The sequence below is a fragment of the Ursus arctos genome, unplaced genomic scaffold, assembly GCF_023065955.2.
Source record: "Ursus arctos isolate Adak ecotype North America unplaced genomic scaffold, UrsArc2.0 scaffold_26, whole genome shotgun sequence".
Lineage (NCBI taxonomy): Eukaryota > Metazoa > Chordata > Mammalia > Carnivora > Ursidae > Ursus > Ursus arctos.
In genome coordinates, this window is record NW_026622941.1 from 1,815,196 (window position 1) to 1,842,009 (window position 26,814).

The window sequence follows — 26,814 nt, forward strand, 5'->3', positions numbered from 1 at the left end:
CACTGTTCTCCCACACCAGCTCTAACTTCACTGCCCCCTTGACCTAGTTAGTGCCTACCTCACTTTAGCAAACTCAGATCTGGGGAACCTTTCTCTAAAACTGCTGATCACTGCTGGCCCCTAACTCATGCTTCCTGACCTCAAGCATATTCCCTCTGAGACTTAGGAACCCTCACTGATATCTCTGCTGTCTTCAAACTCAGACTATACTACAGCTGCCCTCATCTGTCTCAGGCTCCAGCACAGCCATCCCGGACACCCATAATATCTCCTTTTTCAGTTCCCCCCACCATCACACTATATTTCTCATCCTCTGCTTACTTTTGGTCTACCTCTGAGTTGTACCTCCTTAGCTGGGGTTAAACCTCCCGCTCCTGCCCCTCACCCCACTGCCTACAGCCTTCTTCCAGATCTGCTTCATCAACAGCCCCCTCTTCTGTGTCCAGCCTCTCATGTGCCAACAAATCCATATCTTCTTTTCTCCTTCACAGTCAGAACTCTTGAGTGGTCCACATGTGCCTCCCATCGCACCCTGCCATGACTCAGCACTGTGTAGTCTCCTTGACTACACAGTGATCACTCTGAGCCTGTTCTCAAAGTCCACTGCTGACACCCAAATCATCAAATCTAGTAAGATTTTCTCAGTTCCTCTGCTCCATTGCATCCCCTTCTTGTCCTTTGAATGTAAGGGCTTCATCTTCAGCTCCTTCACCATTTTCTTCTCTCTGTTCCCTCTCCCTAATAATTTCATCCATTTCCACAGCTTTAAATATCACCCCTAAATTAACTCTAATTCTGCACATATGCTGGGTATCTTCCATTTACCCTCCAAATCCACCCTCTACCCTTCCCACCTAGACAACAGCAAGGGGTTCCGTTAGCCTCTGGCTTTTGTTAAGAATAGCCCTTCTTCCCTCTCATGCCTGAACTATGGCTTCAGAACTGTACCCTGCCTGCAGTCTTAGCACCCGCACCTCATCCTTTACCCCCCCCCCACCGCCTCCCTAATCTTCTGGAAGAGCAGCTCTTACCACACCATTCCTCACTCAAACATACCTGGCCCTCCACTGCCTACCAAATGGGATGCAAGCTCTTCAGCCTGACACAAGGCCTGACACATTATCCCTTTCCTGCCATCCCAACGTTCTCTCACTTCTTCCCGTATCTAACCTGTGCTCTAATCCAATTCAACTCACTCCTCCTTTAAAATCCAATGTATATGCCTCTCAACATATTATTGACTGTGCCATTCTTTCTGTTGGGAATGTACGCCCTTCCTCTCTACCCCATTTATGTCCACCCTTCAAGATACAGCTTTGTTATCATCTTTATATATGCTTTCTCCACTTATTCCATCTAACTGTGTCATCCTCCTTCTTTACACCCATAAGCTTTTCATCTTTACCTCCCTGTAACATCAAACATATTCTGCCTTGCATTTTATAGTTGTATCTGTGAACGTGGATGTGTATCTTACCTCCTACTAGACTATATACTCCCTAAAGGAAGGGATAGTTGAGAGCCTGTAATCTTGAAGGTCTCCCTGAATCTAGAGATCCCAAGAGCAAACTGCCTTACAGATAACAGATGCTCATAACTTTCTGTGAATGACCAACCATCCAAATTCTGGAAAGGGGAAAAAAAACAACTTGAAATTATTTTCATTGCAATTGGGATGAGACAGCCCATTTCAGGGACATTTCACAGTCAACTTATCTTAGGAAAAGGCTTCTTATCTCCTGATCTTTCAGACAGCTGGACATAGGTCAAAATTTTTGCCTATTAAATAACTGAAAAACAGAGCCACAAGATCCTATCCACTGCAGACCAAATATGAGATCTGAGTGACTGTAATCCCCTTGGAGTGGAGCTTGGAACCCCAGGCTGACCTGGCCACCCAGACATGACAGCAGAGGCTTTGACTTTGGAGAAACACTATACAACATTTTAGCTCTGGACAGTGGCCAAAACACACCTGTAAGCAGGACCAGGGAGGGGATGTGAAGGCAGAGCCTACAAGGGAAGAATGTGCTCATAGTTGGATTAAACCAAGTGTATTGGTCTTCAAAGTGACCTGCATCTTTGTCTTAGCATACTGAACTCTGCTAATCTGAGAAGGATACACACACACACACACACACACACACACACACACACATTTATGGCCAGGCTGAACCCACCAATCAGAGAGCTTGGTATGGGACAAAAAGATGCACAGGCTCAAAGTCTAACATACAATATTCTCTCAAAAAAAAATAAAACTGATGAGTTTTTTTTTCCTTCCCTAACAAGGCAAATTGTTCAAATTCTCTGAGTCCACCTTTCTTTATCTGAAAAACTGGGAATAATAACACTTGCCCCATGACTTCAATGGATTTTTTTTTTTTGAAGAATGGCTAAAGTAGTAGACATGAAAAGCACTTAAAAGGTATTTTACACAATCAAAATGTAAGGTGATATTATGACTTTTAGGTAAAACAATTACCAAAAAAAAAAAAAAAAAGCCACCCCAAGATTGGAAAGAAGTGTCCTGATCATTAATTGGACCATTAATTCCCAACACAGACCCATCAAGTGTTAAAAATTTCCCCTTGCTTATCCAGTCCCTTCTCCCTTACTCACCTCCCTCTTTTCCTGATTCTCTCCCGTTTCTCTTCCATCACACTTTTTTCTTCCCTTGCCTAGACTTCAAATGTTGTGAGGCATAACCAAGAGCCCTGGAACATGGCTTTCCTCTGAGGCAGCTCCAAAGCAGGGAGACAGAGACCCCATCAACAAAGCCACACTGCCCTTCCACCAGGGCAGACGCACAGCAGCCACCGAGGAGCACGCAGCCCAACCACACAGTAGGGGGAGGCAACCTCTCCCAGGGTCCTCATGGTTGTCAGACTGGATCCTGCTCTCCACAGGCGTGGGTGCCCCTGGACTAGACAAACAGGCAGAAGGAGAGACAGAGACAGACAGACGAAATAGCTTTGTCTTGCCAAACACCCATTTCCTGTCAAGTCACAAAGCCCAGTCAGCAAGGAGGTAAACGCTGAACTGGATCTAGAGACCTTCATTATTTTTTTGGAATGGAGGCAGCATCAAAAGGCAGCTGCTAGATTGTTAAACACCTAATTGGAGTCAAATTTCTGATATAGGCACTGGGAGCCCAGAGAAAACACTTGATTCTCATTACTGACACAATGGAACTTCCTAATACTGTATTCGTCTCTGCACAGGATTCAAACATGGGGAGCCACACTGGAAGACAGGCTCTTAGAGCTAAAAAGTCATAAATTCAAACCCAGCAATGTCCTCCTAGGTATATGCCCAGAAGAACTGAAAACGAGGATTCAAGCAGATACATGTATCCCAAGGTCCACCGCAGCATTATTCACCAGAGCCAGGGTGTATGCAGAACCCAAGTGTCCATCCACTGATGAATCAATAAACAAAATAAGGTATATTCTTACAATGGAGTATTATTCAGTGATGCAAAGGAAGGAAGTTCTGACACCCACTACAACATGGGTGAACCCTGAAAACACACTCAGTGAAATAAGCCGGGCACAAAAGGCCAAATACAAGGACCTATTGTAGATATTGAGATATGTACAACAGGCACATTCATAGAGACAGAAAGTAGATCAGATGTTACCAGAGGCTGGGGAGAGGGAAGAATGGGGAGTTATTGCTTTGCAGTTAGTTTCTGTTTGGAGCGATGAAAAAGTTTTCTAAGTAGGTAGTGGCCACGTTGTACAACACTGTAAATTAATGCCACTGAACTGTAATACTTGAGAATGGTTACAATGGCAAATTTCGTTACATGTATTTTACTACACTAAAAAAAATTGTAAAGGTTATCATTCACATCTTCTTCAACTCTCAGTAGCTGTGACTTGTAGACTTAGCTTTAGTGAGACAGTTAAAAGAAATAAATCTTAAAACCATTCTTTCCGTAACTGAAAGTGCTTAATCTCACCTCCAAATGACACCCAAGTCCGTAACTAATCTCATGCTTCCTTTTAACTGAATCATCTATCATACAGATTGTCACGACATACCTACCTCTGAAATGCGTGAGATGTGCTGCCAACCGCTAGACCACACAGATGAGCTCCAATTATAGAATTATTATTGCTCACAATAATGCATGAAAAATCCATACAGACAGAAAGTAAAGGCATGATAGCCAGGGGCTGAAGGGAGGAGGAGATGAAGAATGACTGCCAGTGGGTGGGGGTTTCTCTTTGGGTGATGAAATGTGCAGGAATTACACAGTGGTGACGCCTGCACAACTCTGTAAAAATACTAAATACCACTGAGTCGTATACTTTAAAGGGTGAATTTCATGGCATGTGAATTATAGCTCCACAAAGATGTTATTTAAAAATAAATAAACAAATGTATAATGCATGAAGTTCAGGGAACTCAGCTTGCAAGGATGGTCCCCTGAACTCCTCAGAATCTTGTTTGAGTAAGGAGACTGTCTATTTACCAGGAGGGAATTACTAAGAGTGGGTGGTAAAGTGAGGCCACACCAAGAAGTGGTCATCCCAAAGCCAAGACTGAGTAGTCTAGGTCTTCCATTAAGGTCTACAGAGGGATCTGAAGAACCAAAGAGGGCCCAGCCAAAAACCATGGGCACAAATGAATAGCTAAAGAAGGGGATTATGAGGAGGGGCATGCTGAGGGACCACACAGCAGCCACCAGAGGAGAACAAGTCTTCAGCTGCTTCTCCACTTGCCATGACCAGCCAAAGCCAGAGTTTCCACATAGCAAATCCAGGCAAAGTTCTATGAGGCTAGCCCAAGGTAGTTTTTCCCAAAATGGATGGATAGTGAGTTCTTTCTCTTCTTCCCCATATGGAGAAAGAAAGAACAAATGCTTTGAAAGTCTAACAGACCTGGATTTAGTGCCCAGCTCCAATACTGTCTGGGTGATCTTGGCCACAACACACAAGATCCTTGGTCCTCGGTTTCCTTATCTGGAAAATATCAGTACCTGCTCCACAGGACTGATGGAAGGACAAAACGATACTAAGCGCATGAAGCCCAAAGAACATTGCTAGAGACACACTAGGCATTAAGTGGCAGTTATCACTCCTGCCCCATTCTCAAAATATAAAAAGGAAGAAGTTATAGTTCAATATAGCTGATTTTTTAAAATAAAAATGAAAGCATGGATGACTCCACAGATCATAGGACCTGAGGCTGGGAGAGAGAGGGGGCACAGTGTGGGGTGCAATGTGCAAACTTAAATGCAAATTTTCCAGCACACTTTTTAATGATGAGATTATTTTTGCCTTAGGAAAATAAAAGCTAATCTTAAGATGTGAAATTAAAGCCCTTTCTTATTGTGATGTGTCTCAGTGCTGTATGGAACTAGTCCCTCTCTTTATCTACAAACCTCCAGCACTTTTACTATATATAAAAAATTAATTGTTGTGCTTTTTTTTCCCCAAAGCCAAGGTTTACATTTGAAGCAAAGTTTTCTTTTCCAGGCACTCTGTCCTTCTGTACTGAGGAGTTGTGTTTAGGTTTGGGGAATTCATGCCGGAAAGCAAGGGGATGTTTGTTTGCCCAGGTGGTGTCCTTCCTGCTCTCAGTGGCCCTATTTCCAGATATTTGGACCATCAAAGGACTTCCGACCAGTTTGGCTTTGGACCTTAGGCTGAAGGCAGGGAGCCTTGTGCCGTGGGTGGAAGAAGATGACGGTGTGGCAGGCAGACAGCCACTGGGCCTAAGGGGAGCCTTGCGTCCCCAGGTCCTGACTCTCTGGTTGGAAACAGCAGTCCAGATGGTCCCCCAGTCCTGGCATCCTACTGGCCTCGCACTGGGCAACAGTTGTGAAGAACACCAAAATACCAGGCCTATCTGGACTGATTTTTCACTTCCTTGATTATTCTGGTATCAGCCAGACCATCTCAGACTCATTTCCATCCTTGAAATTCTGAATCATGTCAGTCACCCAACAGCACCCACAAAGTTGTCTGAAACACTTTGAAAGTTGTTTCATGGCCCTGCTTTTTCAAACCCTAGTGGTCTGCCTTCTGATAGGAATGACTGATATCCACACAGTGATTTACACTCATTCTCCCATCCAGAGCCTCACAGCTGCCCCGTGAAGCGGACTGGCTAAGGATTCTTATCTCCATTTTATAGATGAAAAAATGTAAGGCTTGATTCCTTCAATACTCTCAGAGAAAAAGAGCAAGTCAAAGAATGTGACCCTGGTCATTTTTCTAGCTGTACCCTTATTTATTTTTATTTATTTTTCTTACTTTTGCTAACTAACATCTTTGAAAGCTTTCAGCCCAACATGGATTATTTTGGAAGGACACAAACAATGTAAGTGACTGAACATGACACAATGGTCACAAAGTAAACACAGCTTAATTGAGTAATCAAGCCAACGTTTCTGCCCACAGGCTATATGGGGAGAACATTCATTTAATGTCTGGATTTTGGCGTGGTTCTCTAAAGGATAGGATACAAGATTATTTTATTTTCTTTTTAGCTAGGTTCAAGCAGGCAATACCAAGTGTAGCCAAGTGTATTAAAAGAACCCCCCCTTGGCAAATTGGCAGCACGAATATTTCATGAGATTATCACAACACTATGTTCTGAAAGGGTGGTTTCCTCCAGCGATCTCAAAGGCCACATCTCTAAGGGGGAGTCTAGCCCATGCCTCTGCCTTAGAGCTAGAAACCAAGCCAGCCTCAAAGGCCTTCCAGTTTTCCATGTATACGAGCATCAAACAAGGCAGCCAACAAGTGCTTCGAGGATTATGGGAGCAAAAGGCAGGTCCTAGATGAACTCCTTTCCATGGGCTGAATTTAAACCGCTGCTCCTTATTTAAATATCTCCTGGGAAGAGGGACAGGGGTCCTAGGAGACCGACCCCGACACGGAAGCATGGAGAAGCTCTTGTTCTTTCAACTCAGGTGGAGTCCATGGCAGCCTGTCCTCTGGCCAGCTGCAACCCAAATGTGCCATGGTCTCTACCCTGCAGTTAATGTGTGTCCCTGCGCTGACCAACCGCAAAGCTGGCTGGTCCACAAAGAACTGCCAACAGTTCACCAAAGGGAGTCATACAGCACAGCCTCCCCTCTCATCACTCTGCTCCCTCTCAGGGGCTGAAATGAGCCTAGAGTGGGACAGAAAGGGAGCAAGCAAATAAAAACAGCTCAGAGCTATATTCGTCTGCAGACAGCATAGTGATCTGAATTTTGTTGGAGCTCCTCGTGGACGTGTATGAACTTTTACTCTACGGTCTGAGCAATTATTTTTAAACCCTTCCAATGACAGATACCCCCACTCTGCTTCCACGTCTAGCATCTCAGAAATGATCTTACACCAGTACAAAGGCAGGACTGGAAAGGGGTAGAATAGGGGGAGGTTGAAAGGTTTAGTAAGCAAAATTTTACTAGAAATACTAAGCAATGCCCTCTTATGGGTTTTAACACATGCCAAGTGTGGTCATGAGAAAACAGGAGCAAAAAGAGCCTGAAGACCTTGTTCTCTGTCACATCCCTGCCTGAGTGACTCTCTCTTCGGGAGCCTCTGTTTTCTCAACTGGAAACAGAGTTTGTCTAAAAGTTCCTTAAAATGCTCTGATCCTAGAAAGTAAATTCCCAAAGAGACATTACATTTATTCTATGTCTGTTTGACAAGTGCTTCAAAGTTCATGAATCTAGAACCATCCCCTCCCCACCGTCTCTCTGTCTCTCTCACACAAGCGTGCACTTACACACACACACACACACACACACACACACACACACATGGAGCCAGAAGACGTTTTTAAGTGAACATGTTATGGAGAGCAATGGTTTGGGGTTCTTGGAAGGGGAGGAACTAAAGGGTTCTGGATTCTTGCCAGTCAACCCAACCTTTCCTCATCCTCTGCTCCAAGCCAGATTTACTACTCTTTTCATTCCCTTGGTCTCTGGGGAAGTAAGGAAGGGCCTATTTCCATCTCTCTTTGACTCCTGAGCTCCAGGCCCAAAGTGTTCTCCTTACGTCCCTTAAATCGCCACTTGAATTTAATTCACTTCCACAAGTTAGCAACCGTGTTCCCCAAATTCCCACACCCCGACACCCCCCAGTCATCTGGGCCTCTTCCTGTGTGCTTCTCCCGCCAGCCTGGCTCCCTGAAGCTCCCAGCCATTTCACAACTCTGCTTCTTTAGGAGGCCCTCCTGGGCTTTCACCCACACAGCGCACAGGCTAGAACTGCAGCGAGGCTCTCAGGGGTCCCTAGGCTCCTGGGAACCTGAGACTGCACTTCGGTTCCCTTCTTGCCACGAGCAGCTGTCTCCAAGGTCTTCTAAGCCATAGAGGGAAAGAAGCAAGGGCTGCTTCAAGGTTCTGGGCGTGCATCTCCATTGGGTCAGTAAAGCCTCGTCTTGAACACATAAGCGCCCCATCTGGAAATTAAGACACAAAGAAGGCCTCTCCCGTGGTACCTGGCCTTTAGGTTCCAACAATCATATTCATTGCTTCAGCCCTCCATTTTGCTTTTTCTGCCACGGTTCGGTTAAAGTCTACAGGTCTGGCTTTGAAACAGTACTGAAAATCATTCCATTTTCCCAGAGGGATCCTGTCACTTTTACTTGTTTTATACAGTATCCAACCTTGAGGTACATGTAAACAGGTGTTTACTAAATTATTTTAATAATGACAGTCATGGCTTGGAGTGTTGTTTCATTATCAGAATGTTTAGCACTCATGGTGCTAAATATTTAGCACCTGATATTTTGCAAAACAATTCCCCATGCCTTTTTTCTTTCATCAGTCTTCTGCTCTCCTCCACAGTGCCCACCATTAACTGAGGCAACACTGAGGATGGGCTCTCAAAACAGACTAAACCAGCATGATTATTTTTCTGATTTGTCTTGTTGTTAAGTCTTCAGGTGTTTCCCCAAACAATCTATCCGCTTTCTTTAGTCTGTGTTGGAAAATAAAATTGTCTCTGGCTTTTGAATGCTGAGCACTGATTTCAGAGTCCGGCAAGGAGGCTTGGGGATGACCCTGGCTGACCTGTCACTACCACCTGGCAAATGGCTGCCTCACCAGGCAACAGGAATTACTGAAAAGGAAGAAGACACTATGGGGCACTCATTCACCCCTTCTTAACACGGTGGCAAGGGTTCCTCAAACCTCAGAGAGTTTGCCACAACAACTAAGAAAGCCAAGTGAAGGAAGGGCTGGAAAACACCAGGATCTGGAAAACATCACTGAAAATTAGAACAAATCTCAGTTACTGCCTAACCTGGGTCTCGGGAGCTTTTCTGCCATTACCCAGCAGGAGCCCAGCTAGACTCATAAACAGAAATCAGCTGTGAAGTGTACCCAGTTGTTTTTGTGTTTTTTTTTCCCTAATAAAGTTAGGAAAACGTCTTCTTCCCTTTGAGCCGGCAAGCTTTGGAACCCTAGAGGCTAGGGTTTCCAAATCCCAAATTTCTGGTCACCTCATGCTCCACTGGGCTTGGAAACTACTGGCCCCTCTGGTTACTAAACCATCCATGGTAAATCAGGGAGAAAATTAATATACGGCCATAACAAGTTCGGCTAATCGCCCAACAGTCTCCCTCAAGGTTCAGTAGGATGTTGTCTGTGCTAGAGGTAAACAGAAGTCAGAGGTAAGAGTGTGCAAGAGCGGGAGAAATCCAAAGTAGGTTTGCATTACCAGAGGGTGGCAAGGTCACTGAGGGACTCAGTCACACTGGGGGTCCTCTGGTATGTGTGTGGTGGCATGGGAACACACACTGGTCTTTGGGGTTCTCTGAACTAGGACAGGTGTGGGCATAACCAAAGAGTCACAGCACACAAGAAATCCTCTCCAAACCCTCCCAATAGCCTTCCTCCCCAAACCCAATGGGAGTGCCCCTTTCCTGACTCCTAAGCCCTGGAGCGCCACCTACTGGGAGAGGCAGAAAGCACATCCACTTTAGATCTTCCTGCGACTGCGGTTCATTCGTTCATGCAGGCGTCCCTTCATACAGTCATGTATTAGGGGCCTGGAATGAGCGGGGACTGGTGCTAGAAGTGAGGATACAAGGATCAAGGATCAGCAGGACCTCGAAATCCCCATTCAGCGTGCTTCAGTGTAAGTCCAAGGTCTTAGATATATAGAAGAACCCACCTAGGGCAGTTTTAAGTCAAAGAAAATATTGCAGTAAGAGTTCAAGTCATCACCAAGACTCTGAGAGATGGCCGAAGGGGCTAACGGCTCACCATTTCATTTGCAAAGTACTATACCTATAACATCTACCTGTAGAGAACAATTTTCCACTCATATGAGGTAGAAATGTCCAAACAGTCTCAGGGGACTTCATTATCAATATTCCTCTCTACAAATTGCTGGGTCCCCAAAGTGCATTAATCTTTTATGTAATCTAAAATATATTCTCCTTATTCAGTGTGTGCATGTGTGTGTGTGCGTGCGCATGCACACGCACACACAATCACACACACATTTAAATACTTTTAGTGTGTGCTCTGTGGAAATCATGAATAATTGGTTCTTGTGATATAGTCTATTACACATTTTTCTGATACACTGGAAAGTATCAGAGCAATACTGGGAGTGATATTTAGAGCCTTAATAGCCCTTGTCCTCTGGTTTCCTCCATGCAGCATCCAGAGAAAGAAAAGCTAATGTCACACTTTCTATAACCTGCGCAAGCTGAGGTGCAAGCGACATTGTTGTATGACCATTTGTAAAGAGAGTTAACTGTGATCACTATTATTATTATTACTTTATTATGATGATTACTATTCTGCTGTATTGCTAAGTAGTTAAAAGAAAAGCACAGTGTGTCTTCCACTCCCAGAACACATGTTTCTCCCCTCTGCCTTGTCTCCAGCAGATAAGGGACATTCTGATGTTTTATTTGCTAAATGGTTGACTATTAAGAAACTCATTTGCTAGCTGGAGCCTGCAATGGAAAATCAGCCCAGAAAAGTGGGAGGTTGGCGTGGGACCAGAGCAGATAGGGCACTAGAGGTGAGGCGAGACCCACATGAGCCACTCCCAGCCTGAAACCCAGTGTCAAAAGCCAGTCCTTCAGTGAACCTTCAGGCTATTCCAGTGCCCTGATCACTGATCTCCACACCCCAACCCTCAACACACACACACCACCACCAACACCACCACCAACACCAAAAAGCTGGGGAGAAAGGGTCAATGCATTTAGTGCCTTCATATTTGTCAGGAAGAGAAGAATGTAAAGCCCCGCACTGACAACTTTTTCGGTTCTCCACTCTTTGGTTCATCACCATCACTGATCTGAGGTAATCATCATTTGGCTTCTCTTCTCTCTCTCCTGAAACTCTAACCCCCAATTATGTTTCATCACCCCTTCGGTTATTAAACCACAGCAACCCCTTCCTTGTAAATATTCCTGTTTTCCAGGTCTGCCTTCTCTACCTCCATCACCCTCCATCTCTCCTCCCCGCAAAAAACCCTGGGCAATGCCAGCGACCGAGGGAAGGGGGATGGGAAATGGAGGGGAGACAGGGATCCTGGTGCTCTTTCACCTGAGAACCGCATCCAGGAATGGAGGCAAAATTGCTCCTGTGAATTATATAATCACTGCAGCTTCAAGGGAGAGAACTGGAATTCAGGTTGCCATAGTGTTTGTTGGCATGTTGCTGGAAAGGCAGAGCTCCCGGCCACCGCTCACTCCCTCCTGTCCCTCCATCTTTCTCACAAACCTCTCCAGGGTCAGTGCTCCTACTTTTAACGTCTGCTCCCTGCATTTCTGTGGGGTGGGGGGAGGGGGAGGCCGGGGCACAAAGGGGCAAAAGAAAGGAAAGGGGCTAAGAGGGGTTTCTCCCGCACTAAGAAGGGACCTGGTAAAAATTATCATTATGTGAATAATAATTCTTACCACGGTATACTGCCATTGTTAGTGACAGTAAGGACAATACTACTGAGATCCCCTCTTCGAGGCTGCTCACACTGAGTTGAGAACCTGGAGGGGAGACATCCATCCTCACTCTTCACAAATATCACCCTTTCCTTTGTGTCTCTCATCCTCAACCTCCTAGAGCATCCACTGCTCCACCTGCTAGGAAGGGACAGGGGAACAGGTGATGGATGGGGTCATGGCATAGAGAAATGCAGGGACAGAAGCTGCCCTTACGACAAAGCCCTGGCTCACCCTAGAACCCATGGCCCTTGACAAAATTCTTTCTACCGAAGGATCAAAACCCCCACACTGCCACCCCAGCTGGAAAGCAGAGGGACAGCTAGCCCCAAAATCAGTTTCAGGATGGACAGAGACCAGGCAGGTAGCTCTAAAGGACAGGGGCTCTGTCCCCAAATGGTGGAGATGGGGGCAGAAGGAGGAGGAGACTGGAAAGAAGAGACATGGAGGCTACCACTCCACCAGGCTGGGGTCCTCAGAGAATCACTTCAAGTACCCCACGAAGTAGCAGGACTAACAGCGACAGGTATTCAGGAGGACGCAATTGAAAGGAAGAGTGTAAACAGGGAGGCTTGGGAAACTGGGCGAGAAAAAGGGAAGACTACACCCAAAAGAGACAGAGAAAGCCATGGAAACAAGACAGAGAAGAAGCTGGAGGCTGCCACACTCCAGCAAGACCATCCCTCCACACTCCATCATAACCTGAGCTGCTGAGCAATGCCCAAACATAATAACTTGTTAATATGGGGGGAGGGGGGAGGGAGAAAGTTTCCAAGAAGTGGGGAGTTACCTGAAAGCCTTTCCCCCTCACTCGGGGGAGCTGGTGACACTTGATGCCAAGGATGGAGATGCTGGGAAAACACTGGGCAATAGTGTGGAGCCGCGTGAGCTCGGCACACCCTTTCATTATTGCCTTAAAACATGAAAAAGCAAAGCCCACACACCGCCCGAATTCTAACTGCTTACATCCTCAGGTGCTAGCCCACATGTGGGTGCGAATCAGAATACACGGGGTGTGGGGGCACTTGGGGTCAATGGCAGTAGAGAGGTGGGTGGGTGTAGGTAAGCCGAGGGAGAGAGGGAGATGGGGAGAGGGAGACCCAGGGAAAGAGGGAGGGAGAGAGGAGAAAGGGAGCCAGGAGAGAGGAGAAAGGGAGCCGGGAGAGGGGAAGCGAGACAGAGGGAGCAAGGGAAACGGGAAAGAGGGAGAGAGGCGCCGAGACTCACATCTGCATCCCGGGCCCCCCACCCGCCACCTGGAGCGCGCTACGGGGGAGAGGGGGCGCCCGGCAGCAAGCGGGATGCCCGGCGGCGGCCCGGGGCGCGAGGCCGACCTGGGGCGGGGTGCGCGCGCGCGCGCTCCCAGCCGCGCCCCGAGCGAGAGGAGGGACCCCAGCCCGCGGGGCTCGGCGGCGCCGGCGCCCCCTCGTCCCCTCCCCCCCACCCCCCGCGCCGCTGACCGGGCAGTTGGGCTTTCCAGGCAAAGGCGAGAAAGCGAGGCAGAGCAGACACTTGGGGAACTTTTCCCCCTCGCCTGGAAATTCATAGGAAACACATGCTCTGGAGAAGCCGGGCACGGGGAGGGGGAGGGGCGGGAATTTTCCGCTCCGGCTCGCGGGCGGCTCCGGCCCGGGTCCCGCCGGGCTCCCGGCCGCTCCGGCGAGACGGAGGCGCCCCGCCGCCGGGCGCCCCTCGCGGACGCAGCCCGGGGCAACTCCGCAGGGACCGGCCCGGGGACCGCGGGGAGCGCGCGGGGGAGAGTGGGAGAGGGGTGGAGAGGGCGGGGAGACCGGGCTGGAGCCCCGGCGAGGCGGCGGGGTCCAGCCTTACCTTGATGATTTTCCTCTGGAATGTACATCCTCGTGTTCTCATTGACCATGGACCAAAATTGTTTTAAAAGGAGAAGAAGCCACGAAGAGGAAGAAATGGCAAAACACCCCCAAGCGGGTCTGGATTAATCCCTCCTCCGAGGTCGGCTTTCGTGCAAAATTCAAGGAAGCCGTGGATCTGCAGTATTTCTTCTTCCCTTCTGATGATTACCTGATTCCCATTATTGCATCAAACACCAAAAACTGCTCCTTTCCACTACTGCCTCCTTTTGTGAAATTGTAATGCATCCTCAGTACATCCGGGCCCCTTCCAAGAATTTAGCACCGCACCTCTGGCGGCTACACCATTTGAAAAAATAAATGGAGAGAGGCAGAGCGAGAAGAGGCGGAAAGGAGGGGAGTGGGGGAGCGGCGGACCCCCGGACGGGGGAGAGAGGGGTCCGCCCGGGCCAGCAGGGGACTGAAACGTCTCTGCCCGCTCGTGGCGAGTCCTCCCCGAGGCCCCTGTCGGCTTTTCTCTGTCAAAAAGATCCAGCAACTCCTGAGGGCGAGCAGGCAGGAAGAGGCGCCGCCGCCGCTCCGGGCCGCGCCGCGCCGAGCGCCGTTCTGGCAGGGAGCTGTTTCTGCAGAGGCAGGGAGAGGGAGACACCGGGCGCGCGAGAGAGCGCCGCGCTCACTGCCGCCCAGCCCAGCCCCGCCGCGCCGCGCCGCGCCCGCGCCCTCCCCTGCCCGCGCCCGCCCGCCCGCCCGCCCGGCGCGCTGGAGGCAGACGCGCTGAACGCTTCCAGATGTGGAGGCGGCGGCGGCGCGCGGGGAGCCGGGCGCACGGCGCAGGGCGCACGGCGAGGACTTGAGCCCGAAGTTGAGCACCCGCTCGGGCCCCCGGCCGCGCCGCGCGAGCCAGCCTGCTGCCCACATGACGTCAAGGGGAGCGAGGCGAGGCGGCGGGCCGGCAGAGGGGCGGGGGGTGAGGGGCCGCGCGGGGCACCCCGGGGCAGGGCGGGGGGGGGGCACGGGCGGGCCGGGGCGCGGACACACCCCCTCGCGCCCGGCCGCCGGCGCCGCGCACCCTCCCACCCACCCCCACCCCCACCCCCTGCCCCCGGCCCCCCGCACTCTTTATCCTCGGCGGCACCGGCGCGTCCCTGCGCGGCCGACCACGACGGGAAGGCCTCTGTGAGCGGAATTCCAAGAGGGGGGAATACAATCTGCCCAACTACCAGAGTCTCTTTGCAGATCGGGCCACCGAACAAAACAGCAAAATGAGCCGTGATTCCGTGATTCTGTTTGATCAATTATAATCAGAGCGGTTGTAGAAGTGACATGTAGAGGCGAGGATGGGAAGAGGGGAGGGGAGAGAAAGGGCTGGAGAGGCGGGGCCTCGTAGGCTAGGCGGTGGTGCCCAGATGTCTGAACAGATTAATAGACCCAGGTTTTCTAATTCCTTGGAGGCAGCCGAGCACGTGTGCTACTAAGATATCCTTACCTACTCTCTTAATTATTTCTGCCACTCCCGAAGGAATCTGTTGAGCGCCTCTTCTTCCCGGAGAAGCTAACATTTCTCTCCATCACTCTGCAGCCACAGCAGGTTCCAGGGCACCCCCTGCAGGCCCGGGCTGCTCTAGAGCGGGCCTTCGACAGCCCTAGCAGGGGAACCTGCAATTCCTCTAGGAAAACCTTGACTTCCTGCCCTCAGACCGCCTCGCCTACCTTGTGTGATCCCATCTGTCCCCATGCCTTCAAGCAACTGTCTATATCAAATTTGTATCTCCTGCACAGACCCCTCTTCCTGAGTGCCAGGCTACACAGCCGACCTCAGTCTCCTCTTGGAGTCTGATAGACATCTCAAACCTAACACATCCAAACACTGAATTCCTTATGTTCTGTGCAAAACCTGCTCCTGGCACAGCCTTTCCCATCTTGGTTGATGGGACCAAACACCTGCAGTCATTCTTGACATCCCTTTGGTTCTACCTTCAGATAGATTCAGAATGTGTCCACTTCTCGGTTTCTCCCCTGCTGCCTCCCCCTCCCCCCGCACCCGACCCCCAGGTCTGAGCCGACCTCACCCTTCACCTGAGTTTCTCCTGTAGCTGATCTTGCTGGTGTGCCTCCCCCTCCCCACCTTTGGTATATTCCTGATACAGTAGTCACAGTGATCCATTTAAAACGTCATGTCACTGCACTCCTCTGCGCAAAACCCTCCAGTGGTTCCCATTTCACTTAGTAGCAGCCCAGGTCTTTAGAGTAGCCTGCAAGGACCCACATGAACAGCGGTGTACACCTTTCCTCTCCTACTGCTCTCCAGGGCCACACTGGCCTCCTTGGTACTCCCCAAGCACTGCAGGAATACTGTTCCCCACACCTCCTTCCCCACCACCCCCATGTCTTCTCTCTCTGTGTCTCTCTGTGTCTCTTCCGCTCTCTCACTCTCTCTCTCTCTCTTTCACACACACACACACACACACACACACACACACCCTGAGCCCTTTGCTCAAGCTGCCCCACTGAGGAACACTCTTTCCTCAGAGGTCCTCCTGGTGAACTCCCTCACTTCCTTCAAGACTTGGGGCAAATGTCACTTTCTCAGTCAGAGGCTCATCGTAACCACCATATTTAGTACTGCAACCTGCCCAACATCCCCCTGCTGCCAATCTCCCCCTTTCTCTCCTTTTTCCATGATATTTAATCCCTGTCTGACATACTGGATAGCCTACTTATTCATTAATTGTATTGTTCATTGTCTGTATGCCCCACTAAAATGTGAAACCCATGAGGACAGGGACCTTTGTCTATTTTATTCACCATGGTATCTTAAGTGCATAGAACAATGTCTGGCAGACAGCAGTCACTTAATAAATAGGTGTCAAATGAATGAATGAATGAATGGGTACCTGAGATGGTTTAGGAGTGCTACAATTCACTGCATCAAAATGCCTCCCTCTGTCCCCTGCTTCAGAGCCGAAACCTCAGCACACCTGCTTCGGTCCTCTGGCCAAGAGTTTTGGCCCCCACTGAAAATGCAAATGCCCCTGGAAAAGGCATTAAGCTTTATCAGTCATCTTCATCCTACTGTGAACAGTCTAGATTATACAAGTGCCTACCTTTAGAAAAGCATTCTGGATTTAGAAACAGCCTACATTTTATTGGTTACCAGAGAAATCTGACTTCTTGACCATTCTGGTGTTTTCATACTCAATTTTCAACCTAACAGAGAAAAGTAGAAATGACACAAATCGAAATATCTCTTCTGTTTGGCCTTCGGATGCATTACAGTCCTGTGTTTCAGAGGCCTACGTACCTGGTTATTTGTCTAATATTGAAATTGGTTTGCATTCCCTATACACACTGTATTACAGAAATAATAATAGCTAACACTATTGAGCGATGCGCACCGTGGTAAGTGCTTTACAGGCCTTATTCATGTAATCCTCATTGCAGCCCTATAAAGTAGCTGTTATTATTAGCATCCCCATTTTATATATATGAAAACTGAGACTTAAGAGGCTTAAGTTATATGTTTAGGGTCACCCACCAGGAAAACTGTGGAGCCTGGGTTTAGCCCAGGAGTGTCTGACTCCAAACATCCACTTGTAGAGGGGATGCTTTAGGGTGATCTGGGGTGGGTAGAAGGATGAAGAGTTTAAAATGACAGGGGGCGCCTGGGTGGCTCAGTCATTAAGCATCTGCCTTCGGCTGAGGGCATGATCCCGGCATTCTGGGATCAAGCCCCACATCACGCTCCTCCACTGGGAGCCTGCTTCTTCCTCTCCCACTCCCCCTGCTTGTGTTCCCTCTCTCGCTGGCTCTCTCTCTCTCTCTCTTTCAAATAAATAAATAAAATCTTTAAAAATAAAATAACAGTAAAATGACCATAAAACATGCTTCAGAGAATTCAGATAAAAGAACAGTGTGTTGGGGGGAGGGGGGCACATGCTGGATTTATAGCCAGGCTTTTCTAAAGGTAGGCACTGTATAAATCTAGCAAGTAAATATTACCTTCATGCTTCTTTAGTTTCATTTTTCACTTCTCTTTTCAGCTGTGAAATGTGTTCTTTCCTTTCCAGAAAAAGGTATTTCCTAAATATTTAGTCTTGCATTGTATACCCATATCTCAGCTTCTAACTTTGGAATATAGCCCTTGGTGCTCTTTTTCGAGGCAACAAATTCTCAACATGGCAAACAAAACATTCTGAATTCTGATTTGGGGATTTGGGAGGTGGTGGGAGCAGCGGATGAAGTCTTTCTTTCTCTTTGATTGCATGATCTGATTCTCCAGCAAAAGGTGCTCTCCTTTCCCAGAGTTCTTCATTTGTGCCACTCTGTCTATGGGCTGGTGTGTTTCCACATAGTATTATATTTGTATATGAATGTGCCTTGCTCTAACCCCCACTACCTTTTAAATGTCTTAAGGGGGAGAACTGTGTCATTTTTCTTTGTGTATAGCATAATGCTTTGTGTATATGGACACTCAATGTACATTGAGTGTGTTGATTCACTCTGGAAAAGATTCCCTAATGTGACCACAAATATTTCTTTTGAAGAAATTTAGAGTGCACTAAATTTGTTCATTGCGGTGTATGTGTAAAAGTGAAAAGCTTGGAAACAATCTAAATATTCCATTTAAAAGGTTGGTTAAATAATATCATTGAGAGGTTATCCACATATAAAAAGTCATCTGTTCTTCAGAGCAACCCTATGAGGGAAGTCCTATTAGCCCCATTTTACAGGTGAGGAGACTAAGAGCACAGAGGGCTAACTCACTTGCCCGTTTTCATGGCTAATAAAGGTTGCAGGACTTGGGATTTGAACCCCAGCAGTCTGTCTTCAGAGTCTATGCTATTAACCACTTTATAGCTAAACTAGGAACATTCATGCCATGAAATCCTTACACAAATGTGAATAATATTAAGGAAGAATGCTAGTGACATGGAAAAAGACTATTTACACTAAAAGAAAAACAGGTTACAAAATATCATGGATGCTATGATTCCATTTTTCTTTTAAAAGACAAGTGTGTATTTGAACTAGGAAAAAAACGACATAGGGTTCACAGCAAAATACTGACAAGAACTTCCTTTGGGAGGTAGGATCACAGGTAAATTTCTCTTTTTTTCTGTCGACCCAAGGCTTTGAAAGCCAGGTTGGCAGGGAAGAGGTGAGACAGAAGGCTCGGCTTCAATGTGCCTTCCAAAGGTTACCCTCTTTCCCTTGACAGGTCCGTGGACAGCAGTGCACCGAGACCACTGGAACATCAGCTCAGTGGCTTTGTATTGGGCCAATTTGACGAAGCTGGAACTATATTTCCCAGAATTACCTTCCCTGTGGGTTCCAGCTCAGGATTGCCCACACCAGACACTTGTGGAGCATTCGGAAGGTAGAAGTGAAGCAGCAGCTCTCACGCCGTCAAGGTCAGCGCACGGCTGTGACGGCTGCTTCAAACTTGCAGCACCTTGTGACCCCATCTGGGCACTTTCCCTGCTGGTGTAGGCCCACAGCTTCCCCAGCTCCTGCCAGATCTTCCCCTTCAGCTATTCTGTGCCTGGAGCAAGGCTACGTCTGGGTCCACGGTAAAAGGTACCAGCTTTTGGGTTCAAAGTCAAGGATGGAAATGGTGAGAGAAAAATAAAAATAAAAGTTGCACTTGTCTTTGGGGTTTTTATCTTGGCCTCACTCTCTCCCACCCCACACCTGGCTTTTCTTCCAGACTTCTGGCCCTGCTGATCTACAGCGACTTCAGAGCCATCACTGGGTAAGGTCTCAGTCCTATGACCAATCCCTTGCCCCCGTCACTCATGGGGGTACTTCTTCCTCAATCAAACCTAACTGATGCGTCCTGGCATTTCCCAGGTCATTTGCCTGGATGTTTTCATGAGCAAATAATAGATAGTGCCTGGCACATAGGTGCTTTTGATATATATTGCTGAATTCATACTAATTACCATCACTTAATCAGACTTAGTGAGTGGCAGGCACTGTGGCAGGCACCTTAACCACAGTTAAGTGCCTGGTCTTTGGAGACCAGCCAAGCAGAACCAGGCTCTCCCTGCAATAGCTGTGGGAATATGGATACCTGGTGTACCTCCTAATGCCCAGTTTCTACAAAACAGAACTTACAATGGTACCTCTGCCTCACAGGTAGGAGGACATTTGTCATTGACTCACTGGATAATCCAGGATGATGTCTTCATCTCAAGATCCTTCAGGTAATTACATCAACAGTGGTACCTAGGGTGCTTGAGAGTATTAATAATCCAGTAAGGGGTGTGCAATGTGCTCATTTAATGTTTGCTGTTATCATCCTTCATCCCCATAAGAAAGACCTGCCAAGTATCCAATATGTGACTTTACCACAGCACTGCCAAAGAGATTTAACCACCCCCATTTAAAAATATAAAACAATAGCTAAGAGATTAACTTTCTTGCCCAAGATTGCTTGGTCAGTACGTGGTAAAACTGAGACTTGAACCCAAGTCCATGCAAATCTTGAGGCTGTGTACAGTCCATTCTACTACAAGACAACTCAGGTACTGGAACTAAAATGCACGGGAGTGGAAGGCTTCAGGAAAACTCTCCCCATTCACAATTCAGAGAGCAGAGCTGAAGAGGGTATAGAGTCACACCTTCCTTCCTTCTGAGAGACCCATAATAACCCTGCTGCCTTCACAACCCATGTCAATATTGAAGAACTTCTATGGGCAGAGTTCTTCCCTATATCACATTGAAATCCCTCCTCCTCGTCTACTTGTCTAGAAGCCACAGGACAAAACAGATCCCTGCTAACCCGCCGGCTTGTCTTTATATATTGCATTTAAGGAGAGCTCTCTGGCAACTCAGCCCCAATTTCAATCCCAAGAGGAGGCCAGAGTGTGTGGAGTATGGGGGAAATTCAATCCTCATCCTACAGTGGCTTCATATAGCAGGGATAACATTGTGGTAACATACCCACCCTTGTGACTTTCAACAATACTTAGCCCCCAAAGGCAGAAAGCAGCAAGATGGTTGATGGCCTGATCCTGAGGACTAGCTGTCCATGGCAGAGAATTCATACACCATGTGTGAGTTCAAATTATGGCACTCTCTTTCTGCCTTGGAAAGTCACATCAGCAGACTGTTGCCCCTGTTTGCCCCATCTGCAAAATGGGGCCAAGTGGCCTCCTCTCTTATGGCTCTTTGCAATGAAAAGCTGATGCCAAAAGAAAAGTTTAGTCATTAATTTTCTTAATTATTTATCAGGGCCCTGAGGAAGTTAGTTTCATATGGATGACCTGCTGACCCTCAGAAGGAACCCCCTGAGTCAAGTCTCAGAACCAGTCCAATATTGTGTCCACATCTGAGGTGGACCTCAAGGGCCATCACAGGGTGGAAGCCTTCCCCACATGTATTAATGTCCTAGGGCTGCCATAAAAAATTACCACTAGATGGATGGTTTGAAACAAGAGAAATTTATTCTCTCAGATTTGAAGGCTAGAAGTCAACAAAATCCAGCGGGGTCATGCTCCCTTCAGGGTCTCCAAGGGACCGTCCACTCTGCTTCTTCCAGCTTCTGGTGGTTCTTGGCATTCCCTGACTTGTGACCACATCACTCCAATCTCTGTCTCTGTGGTCACATTGGTTCCCCCTCTTCTGGTTGCAAATCTTCCTCTGCCTCACAGGTAGGAGGACATTTGTCATTGACTCACTGGATAATCCAGAATGATGTCTTCATCTCAAGATCCTTCAGGTAATTACATCAACAAAGACCATTTTTCCAAATAAGGTAACATTCACAGGTTCTGGGGATTAGGATGTGGACATATATTTTGAGGGGCCATCATTCAACTCACATACTACCTTAACTTACATTAAGTCCCTGCACCCATTCTCATTTCAATCTCAAGTACAACATTTACTAGTTACTGAAACTTGGGCAACCTCTCACTCCCCCCACCCCCACTCAGTTCTTCATTTATAAAATGAAAATTATGGGCATATGCAAAGATTCAAATGAGTGGCAAATAAATCCAGCGCATTTGCTGGACTACAGAAGGCACTGTTTTCCCTCAGTATTCAACCTCACACTTACAACAACTCTGTGGGTTAAACGTTATCCCCAGTTTTTATATTAAAGACATTGGAGAAGTAACTTGGCCACACCAACTCAACTGGGTAGGAGTCAACCTGACTTTAAACCCCGCAGCTCATTCTGCTACCCAGCCTCCCTACCTCTTTCCCTTCTTAACTGCTTCAGGCCAATTCCAAAAGTATTCCCTGATGCTAGATAGAAAATGCTTTTCTTTTCTTCTTTAATTTTTTGAAATTTAATCTTGTTTTAATTTTAATTCCAATTAGTTAACATACAGTGTAATAGTAGTTTCAGGTGTACAATATAGTCTTTCAACACTTCCATAATCACCTGGTGCACTCCTTAATCCCCATCACCTACTTCACCCATCCTCCTGCCCACCTCTCCTGTGGTAACCATCAGTTTGTTCTCTGTAGTTAAGAGTCTGTTTCTTGTTTTGTCTCTCTGTCTTTTTTCCCTTTGCTCATTTGTTTTGCTTCTTAAATGCCACATATGAGTAAAATCATATGGTATTTGTCTTTTCTGACTTACTTTGCTTAGCTTAATATTCTGTAGTTCCATCCATGTCTCCACAAATGACAAGATTTCATCTTTTTATGGCTGAATAATATTCCATTAAATATATAAATACCACATCTTCTTTATCCATTCATCAATCAGTGGACATTTGGCTGCTTCCATATCTTGGCTATTGTAAATTATGCTGCTATAAACATAGGGGTGCACATATATATGTGTGTGTGTGTGTGTGTGTGTGTGTGTCCCTTTGAATTAATGGTTTTGTGGTTTTTGGATAAATACCTAGTAGTGCAATTTCTGGATCATAGGGTGGTTCTATTTTTCACTTTTCATCTATCCCTCTTGTAATTCCATGGCATTAATTTCCACCTTGCTTCCCTACAAGATCAGAAATCATGTTAGACTAGAGTTCTCAAAGCCTTGAAAATTTTTGGTTCTTGACCTGAAAATAGGTCAAGTAACCCTTTTCCTGACATTTAGGGGAAAGGTACCTTATTATAACACCAAAAAAAAAAAAAAGGATATTTGTTCCCTAAGACCTCTTTTTTTGAAGATGGCCCTCTATTGTAACTATAGATTCTAGGGATCTTTTATAGGTATACACGTGGGTCAACCCGTGGCAGTCCCATCCCTGAACTAAATCTAAAAGAATACTAGTATAAGCTATACAGTTAGGAATATTACAAATATTTACATTCTCAAAAAGTAAACCCAACTTTCCTGTAACTAATTATACTTGATAGTAGATCTGGCTTAGTCACTCTTATCTTCCAAATTGCAGAAAAGTGATTTTCCCAGTCCCAGGAGATGGAGAAGTTATAGCTGAACCATACCGCCACTACAGCGGGGTCAATGCCCCATAACACATCTAGGTAACAACTTAGACAAAGTGAAGTTGAAGGACTTTCATGGCCCACAAAAAGGATATCTTCTTAGTAGTGATTATCATGAACTTGTCAAATGACTTCCATTCAACAACCAGGTAGAGCCAGGTAGAACCAAGAATGTGGCAGAGTTTTCAAGTGTGGACACTCACAACCATCTCTTTGTAAGACCCCGAAGAACTAACTTTCCCTTCTAGACAGGTCTTAGGTCAAAGTCATATTTGAAGACAAGTTTCATTCTTTCACAGTTTGCCAATTTTGCCTTTCTCTATATCAGATTCAAATTTTCTGTTCTTCTCATGTTCAGTCCTGTTTCTATAATCACTCTTTTTGCAATGAATACAACTGTATTGTTTTACTATTTATCACCAACCCTTGGTAATCATTTTTTTCCAAGATGACTAATGCTGCTTATGAAGTGACACCTATATCAACTTCTGCTATGGTTTAATTCCAATAATACTCTGTTTTCCTCCCCTTCTGTGCACATATGGAAGAGTGTACTTCTCAACTACTCTGTATTTGGACACACTATTGGACTAGTTCTGACCAATGAATGTAAGTAGAAATGACATGTGTCACTTCAAGGTTAAGGTGATGAAAGGCCCATTGTGACGTTCCTGTTTCTCTCTTCTGCCACATAATCCAGATGGTACAGCTACAAGATGGAGAAGCATCCATCAGCCAAGATACCTGAGTGACTTTGTGTAGCAGAACCTCTCACACAAACCCCCTCTGGACATGTAATATAAGCAAGAAATAGACCTTTATTGTATTAAGCCCCCCAAATTTGGAAGTCATCCTCAACATATGACATTGCCTGTCCTGACTAACAGACTAGTATAAATCAACATCTCTGTGGTGTGTGTGTGTGTGACCCATGTGTGTTAGGGTTTTGCCAAGTTCTGATTAGTTGAGTTGGTTTCCGTTCCAATCAGCATAAAATCAGTCAATGATTCTAATTCATATGAGGGTAGCTTGTAACCATAATGATCTTGTGATGGAGTAATATCGAGATCATTTATAATTTATGTAGCATATAATAGTTTTTATTTGTTCTAGATAAATCAATGACAGTATCCATTTCAACTGATTCTGTAGATGAAATACCCCCAAAACACATTTCTCTCTTAAAATCTGCTGAAAGTAAAGGTAGATTTATGCCTGCATTTATATTGAATAGTTTATGCAAACTACTCTTGTCTAGATGAATCAAGAACATGCTAGCAATTTCCCAAGCAGGTTTGAAAAGTGTTTGGAATAGTTGATGGCATCTTCAAACTGATGTATGGATTACCTTTGTGGTACATGGATCGTTTTAATGGAATCAGTTTCCAGATTCCCAACTTTCATATACACTCAATCTTAACACTGATTGGAGGAGAGTGTGGGGCAGAGGCTGGAGACTGCCTGCCACTTTCCTTGACCTTTCACAGGCATCCTTTTCCCACACCACAGAAGAAGGGCACACCTTCTCACGCGCACACACACACACACACACACACACACACACACATACACACTCCTTCCATGTTCCATTTCCCTGAGATGTGAGTACCACCAGGGCACCAAAGGAGATATTTGAAATACCGGTGTCCAGAAAACCTCCTTTAATCAGACAACATACCATCCATCTTTGTAAGAGCTATATTTGGGATAATATTTAATTTTTATATTAATCATTACTTTATTCATCTTTACTTCATTTAAGGGTTAATAGCCAAAATTTATAAAGAACTTATACAACTAAATACCAAAGAAACACATAATCCAATTAAAAATGGGCAGAGGACCTGAATAGAAATTTTTCCAAAGAAGACATATAGATGCCCAACAGACACATGAAAAGATGCTCAACATCATTCATCATCAGAGAAGTGCAAATTAAAACCACAGTAAGATATCATTTTACATGCATCAGAATGTCTAAAATAAAAAAACACAATAAAAAATTATTGGTGAGGATGTAGAGAAAAAGGAACCCTCTTGTACTGTCAGTGGGAATGCAAATTGGTGCAGCCACCATGGAGGCTTTTGTCGTCTCCTCAAAAAGTTAAAAATAGAACTACCATGTGATCCAGTAATTCCACTACTGGGTATTTACCCAAAGAAAACAAAAACCCTAATTCAAAAAGATATATCCCCCCCCCATGTTTATTGCAGCAGCGTTCACAGTAGGCAAGATATGGAAGCAGCCCAAGTGTCTATCCATAGATGACTGGATAAAGAAGATGTGATATATATGCACGATGGAATATTACTCAGCCATTAGAAGAATGAAATCTTGCCATTTGCAACAGTGTGGATGGAGCTAGAGGATATAATGCTAAGTGCAATGAGTCAGTCAGAGGAAGAAAAACACCATATTGTTTCACTCCTATGTGGAATTTAAAAAACAAAACAAAGGAACAAAGAAAAAAAGAGACTAGTAAAAAACAGACTCTTAAATATAGAGAACCAACTGGTAGTTGCCAGAGGGGAGGTGGGTGGGGGGATGGGTGGAATAGATAAAGGAAATAGAGAGTACATTTATCTTGATGAGCACTGAGAAATGTATAGAATTGTTGAATCACTGTATCATGCACCTGAAACTAACATAACACTGTATGTTAATTACACTTGAATTTTTTTTAAAAAGCTCATGATGTACTTACATTGGTTTGCTCACTTGTATATTAATATTTGTGATGAAAATTCAACCCAGAAGAAACTTATAGCACCAAGACTTACAGTCTCAGGAAAAATTTTTTAATTTAAATTTAAATTTATATACCTCTTTTTGTTGCAGAGTACTATAATTGTGTAATCAATGAAAGACTTTTCAGTATAAAAAATATATTGCGTCAGGGTAAACTTTTATGGAGGAAACGGAATGGAAATATGTTTCTAAGGTAAAAAAGAAATGATGCAAAATCTTTGTTTAAAAAAAGCTTTTATGTAATATTTTTGAATGGATAATAGAAGGTTTCAAATAGCAATGGTGTTTATATTTCATTGGAAACTTTTTAAAGAGGGATGCAACAATTTTATTTTATTTTAAACTGTCAAGATCTACAAAGCACCAGAAATTGCATCATTTACAACCATTTAAACTTATCATGAAAATTTTTGGATATGAACTTGAAAATGTATAATGAGGCACATACTTTTTCAAAACGCTTTTTGGGGGATAAGCAAGCAGAACAGAGTATGGACTCCTTCGTTCAGTGCTGGCTGAGACCCCGGCAGGCCCAAGCGAGGCGGCCAGTTGAAGGGCTGGCCCTGCCTCTGAGCACTGGCCTGGGCTGCTCTTCAGAAGGAAGGCAGGTTACCAACACCAGGCGCATGGTGTGTAAGCACATGTTTGTGAAACAAATTAACATCTCTGGTTTCTCATTCTCTGTCATCTCTCCCCAACATGATCTTGAGCAATTTGCCTCCCTTCTCAAAGTTTTTAATCTTGAGATACTTAGAGAAATAAATGCTAAGTGTCATGTGGTCACGTCTTTTGTTATCCCAGAGAGTACAGAGAACAGCCTTTGGAATATGGCAATTGAAACACTCTCAAGGAGACTTTTTGACCCCGGATTATTTGTATTTTATTCCATGACAGAAT

The 26,814-nt window shown here is 45.8% G+C and overlaps 1 protein-coding gene across 3 annotated transcripts in view; it reads right to left on the reverse strand.

Annotated features, from left to right (window-relative positions):
* The window catches only part of CACNA1C (calcium voltage-gated channel subunit alpha1 C), a 646,718-nt gene extending 632,274 nt beyond the window's left edge, over positions 1-14,444 (reverse strand). For all 3 annotated transcript variants that reach the window (XM_057319003.1, XM_057319002.1, XM_057319004.1), the window contains exon 1: positions 13,753-14,444. In XM_057319003.1, coding sequence (XP_057174986.1) covers positions 13,753-13,801 — 49 coding nt within the window. In that variant the 5' untranslated portion in view covers positions 13,802-14,444. The remainder of the gene's footprint in view (positions 1-13,752) is intronic.
* Positions 14,445-26,814: the final 12,370 nt, after the last annotated feature.